Below are 14,735 nucleotides of genomic sequence, written 5' to 3'. Positions count from 1 at the left end.
TATTACTTTGCACAATGATGCCAACAGCTACAACACTAGTAAGAAATGAATAATTATCGACGAGGGTAACTGAGAGTGATTAAATGGTCTCGAAAATATGGTTACGTGTGTAACAATGCTACAAGATCTAATAATTAGTGAGGGAAAGAAATAACAAGACAACAGGCCAATTTTGAAAATTCTAATTTTTAAGAGGACGGCTTGAAGTTGGAGAAGAAAAGAGAAATGCGTCAACTTGAAACATAGTGAATGCATCAAATTTGTGAGTAAAAAGAAAGAAAAAACACAAAATAAAAATAAAAATGTAAACGGGTTGACGTGTCTAGTTTGAGTTATTTTAAGTTGCCTAATTTTGACATGTTTATTAATTAATTAGGTTAGACGGGTCCACCTGTTAGTAACCCAAATCCAAAAAATAAATGACGCAAACCTATTTTTTTCATGTTCGATTCGGATTGTATTTTCGTGTCGAATCAGAAATTATCACTCATAGTATTTGGTGATTTTTTCTGGAGTTCGTGTCCGCCCCCGTCTTAGCAACAAAGAAGACAATATTATCGGATTTGAAATTATTTTTCATATTTTTAATAATAAGTTATTTAATTTAATATTTCATATGGAGACTCGTTTACATGATTTGTACTATTTTCTCACTATTTCAATCATATATTTAAATAATCAATTATCATTTGACATTGTTATAATTATCGGCTAAGAATAATTTAAATGTCGCTCAAAATATTTGGTAAAAAAATTCCGACACATTTTGTTTGTTCGTTCGACATGCTCTATTTCAACATCATCATTTAGAAAACTCAAACAAATTGCATTATTATTGGATCTTATCGGTTAAGAATTTTAAATTTATAAATTGTTCATACAATTCAATATATCATCATTTGTTTTTATTTTATATTATTTTTTAACTAATTAATTTTTTATACGTCAAGAACTAATTTATTATAAAACAATGAAAAATGAGTTTTAAATAAAAGTGAAATTCATGTTTGTAAAATGTTATACTAATTTAATACATTAAAAAATATTTAAAATATAGAGTTATTCTAATAATCCCCTGAGATAGTCTGATTATTTTTATTATTAATATTTTTATATCCGAGCTTAAGGGGAAATTTGATGAAAGGGCCCTACTAATAATCTTAATTCCAAAAAAGGTCCACGCCTGATAATGTTTATAAAATGGGCCTTTTTTCCTGCGAAAAGTCTGTAATACCCTTCGCGCACCTGTTTTACCGCTCAATTACGAGAAATATCATTTACGCATTTTCATCTAAAAATCGTGAGTTGATTAACGCGTTTTAGATGAAAATGCATGAATGATATATTTCTCGCATTTGATATTTCTCGAATTTGGTATTTTTCGCATTTGGTGTATTTCTCGCATTTGGTATTTCTCGCATTTGGGATTTTTGATCTTAATAAGCCTCCCTTTTTCTATATTTCTCTGTTCAAGCGTCAATGGATGAACGTACCCAATTTGAGATTTGTAAGATACCACCATGAGATCTAAATTCAATTCATAAAGATTCTCTTCCTCTTACATTTTTTGATCTCTTATGGCTTAGAAATCCTCCAAGTCGTCGCCTTTTCTTCTTCCAATACCCATATTCACTCCACTGCTTCTCTCAGACTGTCCTTCCTCGACTCAAACAATCTCTCTCTGCCGCCCTAAACCCATATCCGCACTTCGCCGGAAACGTTACTTGGGTCAAAATGAAAAAAATCCCAACTATTCACTTTTTCCCTAGCGAAGCAGTCTCCGTCACCATTGCCGAAGCCACCACCGTCGTCAATTTCCAACGCATCTCAATCAAGGAGAACCTCTGCCAAGTAGACAACATTTTCTCCTTCCTCCCACCTTGTTTGTATCTCCCGAATGGGCTGCCGTGATGTCCCTACAGATCACCCTATTTCCGAACAACGGTTTCGGCATAGGTTACACCTCAAATCACGCTGTGATCGACGGCAAAACCACGACATTGTTCATGAAATCATGGGCTTGGTTTTGCAGATCCGGCGGAGACACGACGACGTTACCGGCAGATCTGACCCCGTTCTACGATCGGAATGTTATAAATACGAATTTGAATGATTTGAACGAAGCTTATTTAGCACATTACTTGAAATATGAAGGAGAGAGTTATAAAACACTTATGAAATTGGAAATTATCTCTCTGCCAGATATGGTGATAGGCAATTTCATGTTAACATGGGCGATCTTTAGCTTGGAATCTTTCATTTTCAGGATGTCGGAGGAGATTCTAACGGTGGTGGGATCGAGATTTCTAATATGCATTTGTGAGAAATATACAAAATGCGAGAAATACAACAAATGCGAGAAATATATCAAATGCGAGAAATACCAAATGCGAGAAATATCAAATGCGAGAAATATATCATTCCCGCATTTTCATCTAAAACGCGTTAATCAACTCACACTTTTTAGATGAAAATGCGTGAATGGCATTTCTCATAATTGAGCGGTAAAACAGGCGCGCAAGAGGTATTACAAACTTTTCGTAGGGAATAAAGGCTCATTTTGCAAATATTATCATGCGCGGGCCTTTTTTGGAATTAAGGCTATTAGTAGGGCCATTTCATCAAATTTCACAGCTTAACATACTTTCCCTATAACTTAGAGATGATACTAGTTTTTGGTAGGTTTCTTTTTATAATTTTTAACTCAAGATTAAGGTTGGGTCGGTACAATATATCTTAATGTTTTATCCATATTTTATACCTTAATGTTTTATCTATATTTTATACCTTATTAAAAAAATTGGTATATAAAAAATTTATATCTTTACCTTACCCTGATTTCGGTATACAAAAGTTTTATACATTTACCTTACCTTAATTTCGGTACGATATCGATATTATACATTTATACCTAAAAACATATTAAATTTTAAAAATAAATTAGGTAAGGTAAAGATTGCATATATTAAATAATATTTTAATATAATTATATTTTGATATTATTCAAAAATTATATTTTTATAATTAAATTAATATCAAATTTATTTAATTATTTCCTTATAAGTATTATATATATATTATTTTAATTTATAAATACTATTTCGGTATTTCGGTATATCTCGATATACCAAAATTTTAAAAATCTCATATCTTTACCGTACCAATAATTTTGGTATTGATACCATATCTTACCTTTTTTCGATATATCTTAAAATTCAACATTTTCGAAATACCTAAAATATCAATATTTTTCACACTTCTACCCAACCTTTATCCAAGATCACCTATTCAAACACATTTGAATTGTCAAAAATCATTATATTATTTTTCAATATATATGTTTTTAAAACCATTCATTATGTTATTAATTAATTTTTTTTTATGTAAGATGTTAACATTATGATATTAATTATTAATTTATTATATATGTTTTTTAAAATTAATAAATTGGTATACTTGTAAAAAGTAACTATCTAATATATTTTATGTATATTTATTTTTTATATAGATTGAATAAATTTATATTTTATATAAATTAAACGGTAAAAATAATTATTATAAAATATAATATAATTATTACTTTATTATATATTTATAATATGTATATATAAATACTAACAAAAAAAATATATAATAATATTAAAGTAGAAGTTAAAGATATAAAGTTTATATTTATTTAATATATATATATCTACCATTAATTGATTGACAAAAGATTTAATATATAATATTTATCTTTATCAATTATTTAACATATATTTATTCAATTTATTTAAGAGCTTGTTTGATGTAGCTTATTTGTGATTTAAAAAAAAAATCCACTATTCAATTTATCATTAAATTTTGTAATTAAATCCTAAATCAAGATACTAAAATAAGCTAATATTATTTTAAAATAGTAAATCCTAAATATATATAGATCATCTTATCTAAATAATAAACTTTGACATCAAATAAGATTTATTTAGTATCAAACAAGGCCTAATTAGTGTAAAGTCAACTATTTTAAAAATAAAAAGAAATTAAGATGATCTATATCCATGTAAATTAATTCCCATTTTGCCATTGAGTCTATATATATAAATGCATGGTGTGAACATGTCTAAAACCACATCTATCTGATCTAGATCTCTCTGAAAGATGGATGCTTCATACATGGTCGCGGTAGCGTTGGCGGTATGGTATGGATGGAAGTTTCTAGAATGGATTTGGTTGAAACCCAAGAGGATGGAGAAGCATCTGGCAAGTCAAGGATTCAGGGGAAATCCATATAGAATTATGTATGGCGATCTCAAAGATTACTCTGCTGCAATCAAGCAGGCACGTTCCGCTCCCATTACCTTTTCAGACGACATTCTTAAACGCATCTTTCCATTTCTTCACCAGAATGTCCAAACCTATGGTATGTATTATGTTTTCGATAAAAATAAGACTCTAATTTTGAATGGTGATATATTTGACTCAAATTTCTCACAAACTAATCAATGTCCTTCTTCTTACATTAACCACATTTATAAAAACATAATACCAATTTTTTTCTTTGATATTTCAAATTATTCTCACACATTTCAAGGTATTTAAATTGTATTTGACAATTTTGAACGTTTATTTGTCGAAAAAAATATTCATTTGAAAACACAAATACGTCGTTATGATTTTTTTGAAAAAAAAATATCAAACCTATCTTTCTTCTATTTTTCTCAAATATTTTATCACATTACATATTTTGTAGTCACTCATACCAAGTTCGACAAAATAGAATGTGTAAATCTCTAAAATAATATTTAATTTTAAAAAAATACGTATAAAATGTCACTAAATATTATTGTATTTAATGTGACAAGTTAATTAGAAAAATGAAAATATAAGTGAAAATAAGGTGACTGACATTTTGTTCGTTTAGAAAAGAAAAAAAACTTTAAATAACTAAAAATTTGATAGTTTGAACAAATTTAGTGAAAACAACCCAAATTCTAACTTTAAATAACAATTGGGACCAAATAAAAATTTGGAGTAAAAGACCATAACTCAGGATAGAGCACAATAACTCTGTTTTATAGTCATAATTTCGAGTTTGAAGTCTTCAAACACGAACCATTTACAAAACTTAATTATTTGAAAATGATAGGTAAGAACACATTTATATGGTTTGCAAACACACCAAGAGTATACATAATGAAACCAGATCTAATAAAGGAGGTGTTGTCAAAGAATTTCAACTATCTCAAGGACCGAAGCAATCCTCTCTCGAAACTTTTGGTTAATGGAGTTGGTACCTATGATCTTGATCAATGGGCCAAACACAGAAAAATTGTCAGCCCTGCTTTTCATATGGAGAAGTTAAAGGTAACATAATAATTTTTATTTTTTTGATAAAAGTTATAGTTTTGAAGACTCGAATCGAAATCTCTGTAGCTTATGATTCCAGCATTTCAAGTGAGTTGTGGTGACATGATAAGTGCATGGGAAAAGGCAATGAAGGACTCAAAAGAGTTGGACATATGGCCATATTTCCAATCCTTGTCTGCTGATGCCATTTCTCGAACAGCTTTCGGGAACTCCCATGAACAAGGAAGGAAGATATTTCAACTTCTCCGAATACAAGCTGACCTCCTTACTCAAGCTCTAAGATCGATATACATTCCAGGATCGAGGTATATATATATAACTTCTCTTTTTAAGGTAAGTAAACTTGTAAATTATAAACATGCTCTGTTATGATCAATTAATGTAGGTTTCTACCCACAAAGAGAAACATGAGAATGAAGAGTATATATAAGGAATTAGATGATTTACTCATTGATCTAATCAAGAGAAGAATGAAGGATTTGGAAGCTGGAGAAGCTAACAATAAAGATTTGTTGAACATATTACTAGAATGCAACAACAGAGAGGCTAATCAACACCAAGCTGTTAGTAAACATGGGAAGAAGATTAATATGGGAATGACTATTAAAGAAGTAGTAGAAGAATGCAAGCTCTTCTATTTCGCCGGTCAGGAAACCACCTCGACTTTACTTCTTTGGACAATGTATCTATTATCTCAACATCAAGAATGGCAACAACGAGCTAGAGAAGAAGTTTTACAGGTATTTGGGAAGGATAACAAACCCGATTTTGATGGGCTCAACCGCCTTAAGATTGTAAGTAAATTTAACCTTAAACTCTTCCCTCCCTTGTACATGCTAACATGCTCGCTTGTTGATGATTCTTCACATGTATTCTTAAGGTAACAATGATACTGTACGAGGTGTTAAGGCTTTTCCCTCCAATTGCTGAACTCAGTAGGTTCATTAAGGAAGATGTGAAACTAGGAGAATCACTTCATTTGCAAGCTGGGACATCTATAAATTTGCCCATAATATTTGTCCATCAAGACAAAGAGATTTGGGGAGACGACGCAAAAGAATTCAAGCCTGAGCGATTCGCGGAAGGGATATTGAAGGCTACAAAAGGTCAAGTCTCGTATTTCCCGTTTAGTTGCGGGCCGAGAGTTTGCGTTGGACAGAATTTCTCCATGCTAGAGGCAAAGATGGCCATAGCTATGATCCTTCAACGGTTTGCGTTCGAGCTTTCTCCTAATTATATCCATGCCCCATATTATGTCCTCACCATTCAACCTCAATTTGGTGTACAACTCATTATGCGTGAGATATAGCAGTCCAACATTTTATTTTTGTTTTTATTTCTTTAATCAAGTAGAGACTATGAACCAATGACTAATGACGAATAGTAAAGTCTCGACAATAATACTTTCTGGTTTTAGTATTTTAGCGACGTTTATACCATTTAAAAGGTTTTAGTATTTAGCGACGAAAATTTCAATAATTTGGTTTTAAATTGTTTAATCTTAAAATTATAAAATACATTAAATTTAATAATATATAAACTAATTATTATATAAAGATTAATTTATTTTATATAAATTTCAAATATTAAACTTAAATAGATACTTAAATTGATTTTGAATATTTAGATGCTTAAAACTTAGGACTGATTAAGTTATAAACATGTATTTAAATGTTTTTATTGAGGTTCTTTTTATTAATTCATCATAAATAATAAAATGATTTTATACTTTGAAAAACAATGCAATTTAATTATCTCCTTCTAGTTTCAATTACAATGATCAAACTCAATCTTAAAGATAATTGTTTATTTTTTAAAACACCAAGTAAATTCTAGATTTTTGCATGATGTCGTTCATCTTAGTAGAATTAATGAGTCAATATTAACATTGATTTTTTTAGTTCTTAGGGTATGTTTTGATTTTATTTTTCTTGCGTGTTGTGTTTATGACTTAGTATTTGCAATTTTCTTGTAATCATTATTTTACTCAAATAATGTCACAACTTGATTTGTATTTCGTGTTTTATACCCACTGGGTTTTAAGTATTAAGCAATTAGCAACTTGATGTACTATTTTATAAAGTTCAAATATGAAAAAATAAATAATAATAAATGAACAATAAAAATGAATACTAGTTTGATATATAAAATCAGTAGTGACGGAATAAAATAAATTTATTATTTCATTTGTATATTTTAAATTGTATTGAATAAATATAATTGTATAATTGTATTATAATTTTAAAAAATTAGCTTAGTTAATTAAATGTTATTTCAATATATTTAGTAGTCCATGGTTCAAACCTTGTTAATACATGTATTTATTTTATTTTTCAAACATGTTTGCTTTTTTTTAGTTTTTAAAATTTAAATTTATTCAGATTTCTCTATAAAAGAGAAATACAAATTAATTAAAATTAGACAAATTAAAAATTATATTACAAGTTAATCCACATTCCACCCTCATATTTTTTTTCTATTTCGTGTGATTATATTAATATATTGTCTCTTAATGGTTGCGTTGCGCCTTGATGACCTTAATATAACGAAATATCTTTAATCATAAGTTCATATAAACGAGATTATTACAAATTTGTTGAAATTAATTCAAACTTTGGATACAAATATTATTTAGTAATTATATATATTTAATCATACTAAAAATATTATAAAAAAAAAAGTGTTCACTTAATGAACACTTAAGGGCTATCAATAAACAATTGAAAGACATAATCTTCATATTATTAACTGAAAACACGCGACTTATTACAAATTTAGGTACACTCCCACAATTCACTATTATTTCAATTTTCTAACATGATTGATAAATTTAGTAATTGTTTTCATCATTTAGATGATGGTAAGATAAATTAACAATTGCCTGAATATATATTGGATAGAGTAAAATTTGGATTTCGATACACTAGACTTGTGATGGCAAGACAATAACTATTTTATAGGCTGAAAAGATAGATTCGTGTGTGCTTGTTAATGAGATATATTGAAACATCCCTACTGATATAATATAACCACGGTTCAAACATATATATCTATTTAACATTGAAATCCCTAGCAGAAGCCATATACAACTTGTCATGTTCAAACAGATACTTACTATATACATGTTTCTACATACAGCTACAACAAAATAACCTATACTCCATCATAACTATCATGATTATATATACATGCACCATTAAACAGCAGGTGAAGACCCAAAATATAAGCTAAGTGTTTATAAAAAAGACAAGTAAATCTAGCAGCATCGGTCCCTCCTCCCACACTCTCTCCATCAGCTTGCTCCTCTCCAAGCCTCATCCCTTCAAATGTATAAAAGCTGGGGCTGAGTACCTACACCACACAAGCATAGTGAGTCTAATGACTCCGCAAGCAATTAAGTATTTTAAAACCTGTTGGAATGCTTTGCTTTTAAAAGGAAGACATATGCATAAAATGTTCATCATTTAAAAAGAGATGATCAGTTTATAAACACCATTGGCATGTTTGGAAAATATGATTTCATGGGGCATGTACAGTAACATCTTGAGCCATATTTGATCCTACACCATTCAGAGCTGATCTTGAAGGCAAGGAGTCCGTTTGAGCCATATTTGGCTAGGCACAATTATGAGTCCATCCCTAAAAGTCCTTAACCTGTTTGGACTATCTTTTAATTTGGCAGCAGTAACTAGAGCTCATGCTAGTCCCATAAATAATCAGCAAGTAATTTGGAATCAGCTGACTAGAGCTCATGGCAGTCAGCCTCCTCTCATTTCCGTCAATACTCATTCATCAATAATATGCCCCATGTATGCATAAATCATAAGGGTTTCTATTTTATAAAAGTGTATATTTAACAACCATGGAAATCTTATCATTTCTGGAAAACATGATAACCCTTGTCATACTTGAGAAAAACATATTGTTTATAAACCATGTTCGTCAATAAAACCATATTATGCTATAAAAACATGTATTTCAAACATATATGAAAATTATACAGAAAATACTTGAGATACATATATAGCTATGTGTGGATTTAAGAGTGAGTTTGAGAAAATGCTTGCCTTAATTTGAAACTGGATAAAGAAGATGGTATTTGCTAGGGTTTGCTCTTGCTTTTCTTCAAAACTCCTAAGTATTACTTATAAAGAGAGAGAACTGAATTTCCAAATGAATCATAGTAATGGGGGTAGGGTAAGCTAATGGCTGCTATACTAAGTGAAAGGCATGCAGCTGGAGCAAGTAGAGATCATGCAATGGGTTAGGGTGGAATGTTATTAAGCTGCCAAGTGTTTAAATTATATAATAAGCAAGTGGGTTTAATTAGTGACTAAAGAGGAAATTAAATTAGGATTATACTTATCCTAATTTTCTGACGGTCCCTTACATGATTCCCTTTTACTTGTTGTTTTAGGAATAATTCTTAAGTATAAATTATAAGCCTCTTCTACATGGTTCCTTTTATATATTGTCCCACGAAATAATTGACACAGCATTTTTATATCTCAACCCCTAATAATAATAACAGGTTTATTTCTAAGTATAACTTATAAGTGAATACATAAGGGGTGAACATTCAAGTAATGCACCTTGACCCTATTTAACAGAAAAATGTGAGATTGGGCATAACATATAGTGTGACATTTATAGCCTAAATTTGAACAAGTCTAAAGAAATATATTTTTTCTGTGTTTCTTTCAATATAATAGGTGAGAAAGACAAAATCAAAATTTATCCTTATTCAAGTAGCATCTCATATCTTCTCATGACTTATCTTGGAGTTTTATTCTTTCATCTTTCTTATTGTTTGAAAGATTCAATCTTTATATTAATAATTAGATTTTGGCTTTCTCACCTACTATATAATGAAAGAGACACAATAATAAGACAGATGTTTAGACTTAGTTCAAATTTAGGCAATAATTGAATTAAATGGGTTATGTCTTATAAACAATATGATTTCTCTCTTCTTCTTTTTTAAGGTTAGTGCTGGTATAAATTGATGTAAGATAGCTATTTGTTTTTACATAAAATAAAATAGATAGATGAATGATTTAAAATTTATTATTTAACTTGAAATTATTCTTGAAATAATCTAGTACAATAACATTATTTTAACCTCCTATTGTAATTTGTTGCATAATAATTGAATATATACCTAGCTAATATATTTTTCATTTTTAAAAAATAATTATTAAATTTAACTATTGATAATAAAGAATTTTGAAATTATGGTCGAAATAGACAATATTTTATATAATTCCTAAAACAAATTAAATTCAGAAAAAAATATTTTAAATAATTCAAAATTTTAATATTGTTTATTGGTGATGAAACATTGATTTAAAAAATAGTTTCCAGGTATAATTAACCAATTATATATTATCATATTATTATTTTTTTAAATTTAAGCACCATATTTTATTTTTATGAATATATAATTAATTTGTAAATTATTATAATTGAATTATTTGAAATTAAGGTGTTAAATTAAATAATAAGTTATAATAATAAAAAATATTAATAATGTACTCTAGATGATAATTATTTTGTAGCTAAACAATTTTAAAGTTTTTTTTATATAAATTTGTTCCTACTTCTAAATCATCTGGTTATACTTGTGTGATAAGTTAAGAAAATAATCGATATTATCTTAAATCAAATAAGTTGAAGTACAAGATAAAAACTAAAACAAGAAAAATGAAAAGAGCAAGAGAATATATATGTCCCACATGGACTCAATCAATTAATAAAATAAGCTGAAAGACTACATAGAAATTTAAGGATACCAATTTCTATTAATTACAGCTCATTCCATATCATAAGTTTTTTTGGGTTATTAACTAATCTTATTTTCTTTCCAGCATTTAATTTATCAATCAAAATAGAAAATTTGGTGACTAGTTATATATCTTATTCTATAAAATGAATGTTTTTTTAGAGAATATGTTTCTTAAGCTAAGGATTACTTGTTCAACTCCTACATGTCACATAATCACATTTAAAGCAAATAATATTTAAATATCATGATGCTTCCTGGGTAATTAAGGATTGTTTCATTAGGTTGTTTTTTAGTGCCAAGCATCTTGTTTAATTGAAAAATAAAAAATTTCCCTTAAATTCCCATTTTACCCTTGAGTGGTTTAATAAAAGCATCAAGAATTGTAGTTGGCCTCATCTTAAACCAAAACAAAATAGAAAGATGTATGAGTTGATCATAACCAATATAGTAAGCTATATTCTGGTAGTGGCAGTGGTTGCATGGTGGGGATGGAGAATTCTTGAATGGATTTGGCTCAAGCCCAAGAGAATGGAGAACCATCTTAGAGCCCAGGGCTTTAAGGGAAATCCTTATAGGGTTCTGTTTGGAGACCTCAAAGATTTCTCGGCCACAAACAAACTTAACCGAACCAACCCGATCTCTATCTCAGACGACATCATTCCTCGTCTAGTCCCCTTTATTCACAAAACCATCAACACCTATGGTATGTATAATGTATATGTCCATCTCCTTTTAATTAGATGCATTCATGCCTTCTTTCATTCTTCATTTCCTTTTAGAATTAACAATATATCAAGATTCAACCATTAGTTTATAATAAGTTTAAGAGAAATGATTGGGGGAGGGAATTTGAGAGAGGGAATGAAGGAGGGAATGATGTGGCGCAATTTAATTAGCCAAAAAAATAACAAAATTTCTCTCTATCCTCACATTTTATCATTTTTTCAACCAGTGACGTAGTGACACATCATTCTCTCCCTCAAATTTCCTCCCCTATCACTCCTCTAAATTTAAAGTTTAAATGGTAAAGATCTATAAATAGTTTGGGTGTTATCAGACATTCGAAACAATAACAACAACAAAATATAAGCAGATTATCATAACTAGGAGACTAATCACAAATTTATACCACATGTGAGGAGGTATAAGTTGAATAATTAGAAGAAGAAAAAAACATCAATACATCAAAGGTTTTTAACATATAAAAAAGCATGTTGGTATTGAACACAAAAAGATTTTAAAATATAGATCCAATCAAAATAAATATATGTGTTTTACTTCAAGGGAAAACATTGTTTTCATCAAACAGTCTGTTAGAGATTGCTAGCTATATGCCAAAAGAATGCATGAAAGCTACTGTTATCATCGTTAGTTTATTGTTTCAATAAACCCATTTGATTAATTTTTTGGATAATTAATCTAAAATCTAATAAAAGTTTTGGTGTATTATTTATGAAATGATTTATTTTCATTTTAAAAGAAGAAACTAACAGTATTAATATCTTATCTATATCAAAATCTTACAATTTGTCCATTTAATAAATTTTATAGAACAAGTTCAAGTCACCATTTTTATATATGTGCTTATTAATTTGTACAACCAACAAAATATAGGAAAGAAAACATTCATGTGGTTCGGATACATACCACTTGTACACATTAGGAAGCCAGAGCTCGCTAAGGAGGTGATGTCGAAGAATTTCAACTATCTCAAGCCGAAGTTCAACCCGTTATCAAGACTTTTAATTGCTGGACTTGCTATCCTTGAACGTGATCAATGGATCAAGCATAGAAAAATTATCAACCCCGCTTTTCATATGGAAAGAATAAAGGTAATTTCATATATAAGACTTATAATAATTGAAAGAATATATTCTTTTATGTGTGTAATTAACTTGTTAATGTTGCTTTTTCTTTTTTCTCAATCTGATTTAGCTTATGCTTCCAGCATTCCATGTGAGTTGCCTTGAGATGATAAGATCGTGGGAAAATGCATTGAAAGAGTCAAAAGAGGTTGATGTTTGGCCATATTTACATAATTTGTCAGCCGATGTTATTTCAAGAACTGCATTCGGTAGCTCGTATGAAGAAGGAAGGAAGATTTTTCAACTTCTCACGGATCAAGCTGAACTCGTTATTCAAGCTCTAAGCAAAATATACATTCCGGGATGGAGGTATATATATATAATCTTATTATTATTAACTAATTATATAGGAGTTACCATTAATCTCGATCAATTAATGTAGGTTTGTTCCCACAAAGAAGAATTTGAGAATGAAGAATATAGCTAAAGAGTTGGAATATCTACTCACTAATGTAGTGAATAAGAGAGTAGAGGCCTTAAGAAATGGAGAAACAAACAATGATGACTTATTGAGCATATTACTAGAATCCAATTTCAAGGTGGTTGAAGAGAGCAAGGGAAAACAAGGGCAGTTGATGGGGATGACCATTAAAGAGGTGGTCGAAGAATGCAAACTCTTCTACTTTGCTGGCCAAGAGACCACCGCGGTTTTACTTCTTTGGACAATGGTTCTTTTGGCTCAACATCAAGAATGGCAACAGCGAGCTAGAGAAGAAGTCATTCAAGTATTTGGAAAGGATGGGAATCCCAATTTTGATGGACTTAACCGCCTTAAGATAGTAAGTTTAATTATATAATTATATTATACACTTAACTTATAAGAGTGTTGTGAACATGCATGTTAATAACTTTTTCAGGTGACTATGATACTAAACGAGGTGCTTAGGCTATATCCACCTGTGGTTGAACTCACTAGAGTCATTGAGGAAGACATGAAACTAGGAGAATCAATTCACTTACAAGCTGGGACAGCGATATCATTGCCCATAGTATTATTTCACCATGATAAAGAGATATGGGGGGATGATGTAAAAGAATTCAAGCCGGATAGATTTGCGGAAGGAATATCCAAAGCAACAAAAGGTCTTGCATGCTATTTCCCTTTTGGTTGGGGACCGAGGGTTTGCATCGGGCAGAATTTCGCTTTACTAGAGGCTAAGATGGCAGTGGTGATGATTCTTCGACGCTTCTCATTTGAGCTTTCTCCAACTTATGCTCATGCTCCTTATCCCATTGTCACTATTCAGCCTCAGTTTGGTGCTCACTTAATTATGCATCAAATATAGACAAACATATATGGCATCTTTATTGTAATATTCCCCCCTACTAAAATATTGTTTTCTTTGAACATTGTTAGTACTCAGTAATTTTAAAATATTGTTAAATGGGATAAAGATTTTCATGTTATTTTATAGCCCATTGTTGTTGGAAATGAAGACATTCAATTATACATGAAAATGGAGACTCCTAATTAAGTGATAAATCTCAATAACTCATGTTCTCATTATTAATAATTTGAATCTTCACCCTTAGATAAAAACAAGTCATACAAAAAATGAACATAACATGTTGAATTCGGGGTCTAAATTTGTGGTACAACATAGGAAGAATTTCATAAGTAAAATTAAAAGCCCACTTATGTTTAAATCATTAGGCCTAGTCCACCTATTTGTTTAGGTTAATACATTTTTCCCACTTGACATTATTACCCTTTTACCCTATTATCCAAAATGAAG

The 14,735-nt window shown here is 29.7% G+C and overlaps 2 protein-coding genes across 2 annotated transcripts; both read left to right on the top strand.

Annotated features, from left to right (window-relative positions):
* Positions 1–1,200: 1,200 nt before the first annotated feature.
* Positions 1,201–4,274, top strand: LOC124929703 (phenolic glucoside malonyltransferase 2-like). The gene is made up of 4 exons (XM_047470100.1): positions 1,201–1,300; positions 1,526–1,728; positions 1,770–2,288; positions 4,128–4,274. Exons 1-4 carry the CDS (start codon positions 1,201–1,203, stop codon positions 4,272–4,274), a joined length of 969 nt encoding a protein of 322 aa, XP_047326056.1.
* A 1,009-nt stretch (positions 4,275–5,283) lies between these two features.
* On the top strand, positions 5,284–14,307 carry LOC124931100 (cytochrome P450 CYP72A219-like). The gene is made up of 4 exons (XM_047471490.1): positions 5,284–5,346; positions 13,070–13,308; positions 13,382–13,778; positions 13,857–14,307. The coding sequence occupies exons 1-4, from the start codon at positions 5,332–5,334 to the stop codon at positions 14,283–14,285; spliced, it is 1,080 nt and encodes a 359-aa protein (XP_047327446.1). The 5' UTR covers positions 5,284–5,331; the 3' UTR covers positions 14,286–14,307.
* The last annotated feature ends 428 nt before the right edge of the window (positions 14,308–14,735 follow it).

Source organism: Impatiens glandulifera, chromosome 3 (genome assembly GCF_907164915.1).
Source record: "Impatiens glandulifera chromosome 3, dImpGla2.1, whole genome shotgun sequence".
NCBI classification, from domain to species: Eukaryota; Viridiplantae; Streptophyta; class Magnoliopsida; order Ericales; family Balsaminaceae; genus Impatiens; species Impatiens glandulifera.
Note: the sequence above shows the minus strand (reverse complement) of the source record. Positions and strands in the feature narration are given on the sequence as shown.